This window comes from Schistocerca americana, chromosome X (assembly GCF_021461395.2).
Source record: "Schistocerca americana isolate TAMUIC-IGC-003095 chromosome X, iqSchAmer2.1, whole genome shotgun sequence".
Classification (NCBI taxonomy): domain Eukaryota; kingdom Metazoa; phylum Arthropoda; class Insecta; order Orthoptera; family Acrididae; genus Schistocerca; species Schistocerca americana.
The window spans coordinates 527330426-527341489 of NC_060130.1; the positions used below are offsets into that span (position 1 = coordinate 527330426).

The 11064-nt window shown below is 39.0% G+C and overlaps 1 protein-coding gene across 1 annotated transcript in view; it reads right to left on the reverse strand.

Annotated features, from left to right (window-relative positions):
- Window positions 1-7926, reverse strand: part of LOC124556819 — a 138120-nt gene extending 130194 nt beyond the window's left edge. Inside the window, exons 1-2 of the mRNA XM_047130834.1 lie at window positions 7896-7926; window positions 7688-7809 (exon numbers count right to left, since the gene is read on the reverse strand). Of these exons, the coding sequence (XP_046986790.1) occupies window positions 7688-7772 (85 nt within the window). The 5' untranslated portion in view covers window positions 7773-7809; window positions 7896-7926. The remainder of the gene's footprint in view (window positions 1-7687; window positions 7810-7895) is intronic.
- Window positions 7927-11064: the final 3138 nt, after the last annotated feature.

The window sequence follows — 11064 nt, forward strand, 5'->3', positions numbered from 1 at the left end:
TATGGGGTGCATTAGTGGTTTAACTATTTCTTTTATACATGTTTGAGCTCAACATATCATCCCATCCAGCTGAGTACTTGTTGTTTAATGTGAGGATTATCTTTCTGATGTCATTTTCTTTAATCTCATTATATTCAAAACTTATTGCTAGGGGGATGTGCTTTGGTATCTCTTGATGCATTTATAAGGTGTGTGTTGGATTTCCTGTTGGTGATATGAAATGTTTATGAAAAAGGTTACATAATGCTTTGGGTTCTTTTATAACTTCATGGTCCTGTATAATGCACAAGAATTTACTGTCCCTAGCTGTGGAGGTTTTTCAATAGTTATTGATCAGTTTCCATGATGTCTTTCTCACATTTGTAGAATGAAAGGTTTCATTACCATGGACTTCTTTTCTAAGGCTTGAAAGTTCTGATTTAAAGGTTTTTTTCTTAGCGGTGTTATATTTTTGTTTGAAAATGTACAGTCTGATTGATTTGTACAGGACATCCAGGACAGGAACATTTTGCTTGAGTGCAGCAAGACTGGATGGAAATCAGAGTTTGTTATTTCTTTCCCTCTGACTGTGTATTGGCCCCGTCTGCATTTCTTTAATGGGACAACAGGAATCAGAGTGTCTCAATAGGGTGCTATAGAACTCATCCCATTCGTTATCTGATCCTTCCACACGGTAGATCTGATCCCGCTTCTCAGCTAGTTTAATTTTCAGAGAGTTGATAGTAGTATTGCTCATAAATCGTTTCTTTCCAAACGTTTTTGGTATTATTTTAGGAGCTGTTTTTCTATATTTTATCTGCTGTGCATGTGTTCTGAGTAATGAAGGTCTATGTTACTAAGCTTAGCAGTGTCTTCAGTAGTTTTGCTAATTATTGCATAATCTATCCTGGTAGAACTAGAATCTGAGACTCTGGTATCCATGGTAACTATATTTCTAAGATGATATGAAGTTGATACATCTACTAGTTTCATGTTAGCAATGCTGCTGGAGTTTGCATCAATGTTAAGGTCTTCAAGTATAGTAAGGTCATTAGGACCAGTTGGCCTAATCATGGTGCTGAAGCTGTTGAGAAAATGGAGTACATCTGCACAAGGTAGTCTGTATATTCCTATTATTTTATGTTTTACTACATTGACTCCATGCTCTTTTACTCGATTTGAAACAGTTGTTACAGGCTTTATATGAACAGCGTGTGACACAAAAGCACAGATATATCTTTATTTGAAACTGAGGAATCAAACTTTCTGACAGATTTGGTTTTACATCTGAAACTGTCATATAACACCATTTATATCAATGTACAAGAACAATTCACCTAAGCTAGACATGCAATACGCATCACTTCTCATTCCAGTAACAGAGCTGAAAGTAAAGGAAATACACTGAAGAGCCAAATCATTATGGTCACCTGCTTAATAGCATGTTGATGCACCTTCGGAATGTAATACAACAATGATTTTGCATGCCTTGGTTTGTCACATTCTAGGTAGATTCCAAGAGATGTGAGGCACTAGATATCTGTGTGTAAGGGACAGTCAAATGAAAATGAGAAATATGTGTAAAAAATAAGTAAGCTGTTTATTAATATCTGTGTGTAAGGGACAGTCAAATGAAAATGAGAAATATGTGTAAAAAATAAGTAAGCTGTTTATTATTTCGAAAGTAACTGCCATAGCTGTTAATATATTTATCCCATTGTGAGACAAGTTGATCAGTGGATTCATGGAAAAATGTTTGCAGTTGCCTATGGAACCACGATTGTACAAAAGCACGGACCTCTTCATCGGAAACAAATCATGAGCCACAAATGTGTTTCTTCAGGGCTCCAAAAAAATGGCAATCGCATGGGGAGAGATCTGGACTATATGATGGATGTATAGGGGATTCCCAGAAAAATTTTTTCATTATACTTGAAACAACCTTGCAACACTCACAATCATGGTCCTGTAGGCAACTACAAACATTTTTACATAAAGTCATGCAATTTCTTGTCTCACTGTGGGATAACTGTATTAAGAGTTATGAGGATTGCTTTTCAAATAATAAACACTTTATTTTCTTTTTTTCCGTCTGCCCATTTTTGACTGCTCCCTATATATAATGTACAGTCTAGTGGTTTTCAAAGGTGAAACAGGCAAATTGATAGTGTTCCCCATGTATTCAGACCAGTTCAGTTGAGTTCAAATGAATTTAGTGGCCAAAACATCAATGTCATTTCAGTATCATATTCATCATACTACAATACCATTAGTCCGGCCTTGTGGCATGGGCAGTTATCCTGCTAGAAGGTCTCACTCCTGTCAGACAAGATATCAAGTAAGAAGGGATACCCAAGGTTTGCAAAAGTGTTAATGCAGTCCACAGCTGTGATGGTGCCTTTGATTACCATCGCAGCGCCCATGGAAACCTAGCTGAAAGTTCCCCATAACATAATATTGCTCCCAGCAAGCTTGTGTTGACAGAATGTATAGTTTGATCAGCTATTTGCCTGTGTGATGGTACATCTGTACATGGTCATTTCCCTGACATAACAAGAAACATGATTATCAAACCAGGCAACTCATTTCTGATAATCCATGGTCCAGTCTTGATGCTGCCATGCCCACTGCAGTCATAATTGCCGATGTCATTAGGTGAATATGGGGAGCTGTATGTGATGATCACCAGAGCATAGAAGTCAGAGGCCTACCCTCGTTGTATGGCAGGATAGGTGGCAATTGATGGCAAATCTAATGACAAAGAAAGATTTTGATGCAGGCACACTTGTTTTGAGCAGACTGTTTAATGCACGGTGTTGAAAATGACGCTCTACAGCAGATGACCCCAACATGTTCCCATGTTGACCACACCTGTTTGGCAACTCATGGTTTCACCATCCTTCAACCATTATCATGCTCGTGACAGCTACATTTGAACAGCTGACAAACTTTGTTACTTCTCAGATGCTTGTCCCCAAGCACTGGACCATAACAATCTTCCCTTTGCCAAAGTTGCTTATGTAAAAAAAAAAAAAAATAAATAAATAAATAATAATATATATATATATATATATATATATATATATATATATATATATTCAGATTGGGCAGAATAAGGAATGAAATTGAGGGAAACCCCAGAAAACCTGAATCTGGATCCCTGGCTGGGGATGTGAATCTCATTCCTGCCAAGTGTGAGTACAACAGATATTGGTCTCATGTTATATTAGAAAAATATCTCCCTTATCTGCATTACTATAAAAAAACATGTAAATAATCTGCATACAGTTGTGAAGTAGTATTTTAATAACAATAAAGGAAATTTCTGGATGGGGCAATAGGTAAAATAAGGGAAAGGCAACCACTCACCTGTAGCACAATGATGTGTGGAACACAGTAATATACTGTATAACAGAAAATGGAATTTAAACAAGTTTTTGAGCACTAGTTCTTTTTGTAGCAACAGTACAAACATTCACACACACAACCACACAGTTGCCAAAATGAAGACTTCCTTGGTTATGGTAAGCCTAGCACTAATCTTGCCATGGCCATAGGAGTTGCAGTATAGTGTCTGTGTAATTGTGTGTGTGAATGGGTGTACTATTGCTAGAAAAAAAGCTAGTGCTCAAAAGCTAGTGTGAATACTGTTTTCTGTTGTGTGTTATGGTGCTCCACACGTTAGTCATGTGGGCTACATTAAAAACATAAATTTTAAAAATTTATCAGACCACAATCCCTCATGAGTGCTCATACACAAAGCATGCAACTACACTGTGAACCATCAAGTTATACTGGTAACTATAACAGGAAACTGGATGAGAAATGCATATAATTTGTGATGAACAAATAGCATGTTTTGTGCAGATGAATTCATTATTCTGGTATACAGTTGCTACATTTAAAGCAAAATTCACACACAGGCAAGTGTATAAGAGATAATTAAATAATTTTGGCATGGGTAGAAAGAGTGATTTGTCACTGACAGAAGTTATACAGGAGGAAATATCAATTTCTTCTGAGTGGTGGAATTCTGCAATTTCAGTGATAAACAGGGAAATTTGCGACATGAAATAAAAATAATTATGAAATAATAATCTGTTGAATATCTTTTTAATTCTGATACATGCCCGTAGAAGTGTAAGTGACAGAATGTATAAACTACATATTTATGATAAATGGAGGACCTTTATACATATGTAGGAACCAGTTACAGATATATCAAGAAAAGCCAACACGGTTCATACAGATATTAGTTCTAAGACTGTAGTGTTTTGATTTTTCACTTTCCTACAGATATGAAGCAGTCATTGAATGTGACTAGGTCACAAAAAGTCATTATCCATTTATCAAAATGGTGATGCCACTAAAAAAATGGAGACCATACTGCATTACAACAAGATAATTGATTGAGTACTAGGATCATCACCTGGTGCAAGCTGACTACTGTTAAGCAAGTTGCCATCCAGTACAATTTTAGTCAGTGTGACAATATTTCATAGAAGTTCATGAACACAATGTATGAGCATTTGGGTGTTTTAACTCCATAGCATGAGTGCGTGTAACCAAACAGGGCACAATACAAGTGCCATTGCCATATTCGCTTATGACATACAAAGGCCCACAGTCTGTGTCTCAAGATTTTGAAGATTCTTGTACAAAGAGTGGCACCCAGCATATTACCACCTGTCCCTTTCACCCCAGTCCAATGGAGAGATGCAGCAGCTGGTCTGTATATTCAAAACACAGATGAAAAAATATATCACTCAATTTCCGCCTGAGGAAGCCCTTGAGAGGTTCTTGTGTTCATGTAGGTTCCTGCCTCCTCCAGCTCTGGCACCATCTTCCCTCTGGGCACTACCAAGCTGAGTAGTCAGCACTGGGACACCTCCATCCCCCAAGCCCCTGTCACTGCTGATGCTGTCAGCTTCTCTGATGCCTCCAATGCTAATTGCCTCTCTGGGTGTGGATATGGATATAGCACCATCATCAGCAGTGGGGGAGTGGGTACCACATCTGTCTGCACCACACCATTTGAGACCATATTCTCGTGTGATAGCACAACACCTGCTCCAGCCATCATCATCTACCAATGAAGACATGGAAATCTCCACAATGAACACTTGACCCCAAGGGTATGGGGTTCTGAAACCCTATAGTGTGAGCATGCATAATCAAACAGTACATGATTTAAGTGCTCCTACAGCCCACCTAGACAGGTTGACTTTCAGCCTAGATGCAGCAAGCAGTGTGCCATGTACACAACAGGTCAATATAAGCTGAATGCGCTGGGCCCTCAGTCTCACCTGTTTGCTTGCTTCATGTATGCTCACTTACAAAACTGTATTAGTGGTGTGTTCTATGGTTAATGATACTTTGTACTGTCTTATACTTCATTCAGTGTTATTGTGGATCTCTTGATGTGGAAGCAAAATGTAACTTGTATGAGCATTTGGGTGTTTTAACTCCATAGTGTGAGTCCTGATGTTGTACCTGTATGAAGTTACAACTTCCCAGGATTTTGAAAGATTGTACTTAGTAACCATGTCTTACACAAATACCATCTTCAAAAATTACTCATTTGGAGCAATAAGCATGTTTATTGGATACCAGTACTTGACAATTTTGAGAAGTTCTTCTGGTATGGTTATTTGAAGGGGTGTATATGTTTTTTACACTGATCATATGAAACTACAGAAATGTGGGTGTATGGTGTATAGAATGCAGACCAGTCCAGTGGTAGAATGTGTAAGATACAGGACACATTAACATGCTACAATAATGAGCTGCTGCTCACTGTAAAAGTATACATGTGTCTTACCAGACTCAGAGAACCCTTTATGGACTCCACTAATATTTCACTTTTCCCTAAAGATTAAAGCTACTCTAGATGATAATATATGTATCCACCACATAATTCTTTAACATCCTGTGTGATTTCAGGTCAGAAGACACTGCACAGAATTTCATTATTTTGAGTTGCCAACCAACACCCCAAAATTTTCAGCTGCTGTTGACTTGGGAGACCTCACAGAAAAGAACACATATCAGTCAGCAACTTATACTGACATTAACACCCACAATGTAAACAACAGCAGTGACCATATGCTGAAGCTAATCCTGACTAGACATTATTACACTATGATTCTGGAACACTGCTGTACATGAAGGGAAAGAATTATTGAGTCTAACGTGTGTACATGTATCCCAGTGGTCATACTTTCAACACAATAATGCCATTAAGAAAATAATTCTTGAAATTGAAACAATTTAAGATGTTTTGCTGACACAATATTAGCAGAGACAAAAATTCTTGTGAAGGCATTTAGTACTTCTGCATTAAGTTAATGAGACTCCAGTGCAAAATGCATAAGGCATCAAAACTGAGAAAGCTATTTCAAAGAAGCAAAATACCTTCTTAGGGCAAGAAAAATATTATTGTGTGTACCTTGTTTAATGAAATAAAATTGACTCTGACAACATTTCTATCTTCTGTAAAATTCTGTTCTCATAGAGATACAGTAATGAGTGACTGCATTATCATACTGAAAAATCATACAGAAGTGATATACTGGTCAACAGTTATGTGTTAAGCTTGACAAACACTGAGTAAATAACATGTGTGCACAATATTGTATTGCTTCTACAATATATTTTCGGCATTCAGTATAATCCAGCAGCATCCAATAAAAATCAAATGAGGCCAAATTAAATATTGCTATCATTACAGGGTGTTCAATTGGTAGGGGGAAGAAACTGGTCAATAACTTACTAAAGAAATTATCCTGCTTTTATGATGAATCGTTAAGAAAAGACTACAGGAAACCTAAATTGGGATGAAAGGACCAAGATTTAAAATTGGCTTTTTGAAACCTCAAGCTCCATGTATAGCGCTATGTTACCTTGTGTAGAATTAGTCTTGAAATGTGGGCCCATGACAAGAGTTCAGAAAAATCTTTAGAATATAATTACATAAGCAGGAGCATTATTAAGAAATAAAGACACTGGAAAAAGGTGAGATGAAGTGATTGGGGCTTGCTCTTCAGCTGCAAAGCTGGAGTCACAATAAATCATTACATTAGGGACATGCACAAATAAGAAGAACTATGAATACAAAAACTTGATGTGAGATAATTGAACGTTCAGAAGGAAACAGAAAAAAACCAAAAATATGAAGAAGCTGAGAAGAAGGTATCTAATAAGATGCATGAAACAGAATGGTCCTTATCACAGCTATTACTTGCACAGGAGAAGATAGGTACACATAATATTTCACACCCAAAGAAAGACTAAATAATGACACAATAATAGTGAGCTTTTGTGCTTTCTGGTGAGACGTTGTTTCCATTTTATGCACAGCAGTTCAAAAACTGACCCAGCCATTTTCTTGAGGTGTTGTGAGTTTTCCTGTTACATGTACTTGCTGCCTGGACTCGAACCAGGCTGACTGTTGAATTCTAGGTAGCGAGTGCTATGGCTGGAGTCCAGGCAGCAAGACTCACAGCAACTGAAGATGATGGGTTGATCGATCATTGAAATACTGTATACCAAATGGAAACAACAACTCACCAGAATACCCAGAAGCATACTATTAATCAATAATGCCAAAAAAACTGAGAATACATTGATACAATAGCTAAACAAAACACACACACACACACACACACACACACACACACACACACACAAGAAATAAAATTTCATTTACCAGTAATTGATGGCTGTGAACTATGGTGAATCTCTTCTGACAAGCCTTTGTTTTCACCAGTACAAGTCTTAATTCCACATATCATAATTTCTGAATCACAAGGGCGACTGGTGTTGTCAGAACTGCTTTAAGAAAAACACCACACTGTGTAAGTATGAGTATGTAAGGAAGTGTCACCCACAGAAAGCGTGTGGCTTAGGGTACTCACAGAATCAACTCAAATGTATTGTTGGAACTGCAGAGCATCAGTTCCTCACTTTCAGTTGCTCGCTGACACAATAAAAAATCTTCGTTACCAAGTACCACATATGCTGCAATAAGTTCAGAAAACCAAATAATTATGACAAGTAAATGCACATTATAACACCAAAAAACTCAGTAAAAATATATCTACATCTATATTCTATGAAACACTGTAACATGCATGGAACAGACTTCCCCAATTATCACTTACTGGGGCTTTCCCCCATTCTATTCCAGTATGTAGTAAGTAAAGAATCATTGCTTAAATGTCTCTATATGTGCTGTAATTAGTGTAATCTTGTCTTTGGGTCCCATATCGGACATAGGCAGTTTTAGTAAATTCTTTGATTCCTCACTTTATGCTGGCTCTTTAAACTTCTTATGTATGGTAGGGTTTTGTATGATAGTCAGCATCTGTTGTCAAATGATTGCCAGTTCAGTTTCTTGTCTAAGTGATGCTTTCCCATGGGTCAAGCAAACCTGTGACCATATGTACTGTCCTTAATTGTATACATTCAGTATATGCTGACAATTCTGTTTGGTTTGAGTACCAAAAACTTGAGCAATTTTGTGGACTGATTACCTTTTCCCAGTATCCTCCCAATAAAACGAAGTCCACTGTCCACTTTACCTAAGACTGAGGATATGTGAACATTCCATTTCATATCCCTGTAACAAACGACCTTGTCACTTTGGCCAATCCAGTTCCCGCACAATCACCAAAGTTAAGCGATATTGGACCTAGATAATATTTGGATGGGTGATCATCTGGGGAAAACCAAGTGCCAATGGGTTTAAGGATATGAAAGTCGCCTGAATGGCATCCAATTGAAAGGCTTACACTAGGCCACGGTTTCATATGACATAACTGGTTTCCTCTGAAGTGAAGCAACATTATGATCAGCCAATAGTTGGATTGGTGACCGTTCTGAGGAAACCAGGTGCCATTGGTTTTAAGGGCACACAAGTCACGAAAGTAGCGTCCAACTGAATGTGAACGGACCCGGTTTGATTCCCAGCAGTGACATGGATTTTCTCTGCTGGGGCACTGGGTGCTGTGTTGCTTTAATCGTCATTTCATGCTTGTCGACATGCAAGTTGCCGAAGTGGCGTCAAGTTAAAAGACTTTCACCAGGCGACTGGTATACCCAGCTGGAGGTCCTAGCCACATGCACATATCCCTACAATTTGTACCAAGGAATATCTTTGGGTTGACTGATTCCAATGACGACTTATTAATATCGTCATTTTAAGCAGAACTGCCAGTACATGTAAAAATAAATGAATTATATGCAGTGTGGTGTTTCATAACTAACTTCTATAATTATCTCAAAAATGAGTAATTATTTCAGTTGGTGAGATGATGGAAGATAATCTTCTTAAATTGCCTTTAGCAAATAAGGGAGGTGTAATGTGTATTTGGTACGTACGGCAAGGAATACGAAATTTTAATGTCACTATTCGAGAACAAGTGGCTTTTGGTCTCATCTTTGTTGTTCTGTGAGTTACAAGTATCATCATATCAAAACTTTAGTTTCTCAGTAGCAACTGAAGTAGCTGTGATTTATGTACTTGTTCATTTAACACACCACTCGATAAAAAAAAAAAAACAGAGGTGGTATATAAATACGTGAACTTGGCTGTCAAGTATATTTATGAACGTTGAGCTCTAGTGTGACTGTGGAAACGTCACCATGCCGCCTAATCTTTTCTCCCAAGAAAATTTTTCTCGAAGTTGTTGGCGCGCTCCCCTGGTGGGGAGGCGGGTGGGAGGAGGCAGTGACTAAAAGAGGGGGCGATGGCTTTCATTGACATATTCATATTTCATATTTCGTAAGTGAAAGACTCCCGGTGAACAAATATCGCTGGAGTCAGATTTCATTTGCATGAACCAAGGTAGGAGCTCCCCAGCGTTAATTTTCTGTCTTATTTCACGAGAACTGACCAGCAGATCATATGAGCAGGAGTGCTGAGAAAAGTGAAACTAAACTCCGTCCGAACAGGTCTCGGAATGCCCAACGGTCCCGACCGACCACCGTGTCATCCTCAGACTGTAGGATACGGAGGGTAAGTGGTCAGCACACCGCTCTTCCGGCCGTTGTCAATTTTCGTGAACGGAGCCGCTACTGCTCAGTGAAGCACTTCCTCAATTTGCGTGACAAGAGCTGAATGCACCCCGCTTACCAACAGCGCTCGGCATACCGGATGCTCACCATACAAGTGCTTGCTAAGCACAACAGCTTCGGTGATACGACGGGAACCGGTGCTACCATTGCGGTAAGGCCTTTGGCAGTGCTGAGAACAATTGTGAGTAATATTTCATCGTGCAGCCCTTGCAACCGTCTACCTGCTGGGTTAACTGCCTACCTAACATTTAACGCTAACATTTAACGACCAGCATTGACAATAAACCGCTTGACAATGTGACTATTACTTCCTTGCAACAGTGACTGCAAGAATAGATTGTCAATCACAGACACTGTGACTGTCCACTCGATTTCAGCCAGGCTTCAAAGGTAGCGAGTTGGCTAGGAGTTGCATTCTAGTACACGTCCCCTAGAACTTAGAACTACTTAAACCTAACTAACCTAAGGACAACACACACATCCATGCCCGAGGCAGGATTCGAACCTGCGACCGTAGCAGTCGCGCGGTTCCAGACTGAGCGCCGAGAACCGCTAGACCACCGCGGCCGGCCCTCGGTTGCTATCAGCAACGCTAGCTCTACACGCAAAACCAAAGTGCATAAATATCAAATTGATTAACATTAGGCTTTGCCAGCATTCTTTTGAGTAGTGAGGAACGAGCACAATGCTCTATAGCTTGAAGCCAATAAAACTAAAGAGATGCCTACAGACAAAACATCCAGCCATGAAATTTTTAAGCGTCATAAGCAAAACCTTAAAAAACTGTCAGATTCCTCAAAAACTCAGTATCAGTTCCTAAGAACGGCCTAAGAGAATCGCTAGACGTACCGACGTCCTATTGTTGTTGTTGTGGTCTTCAGTCCTGAGACTGGTTTGATGCAGCTCTCCATGCTACTCTATCCTGCGCAAGCTTCTTCATCTCCCAGTACCTACTGCAACCTACATCCTTCTGAATCTGCTTAGTGTATTCATCTCTTGGTCTCCCTC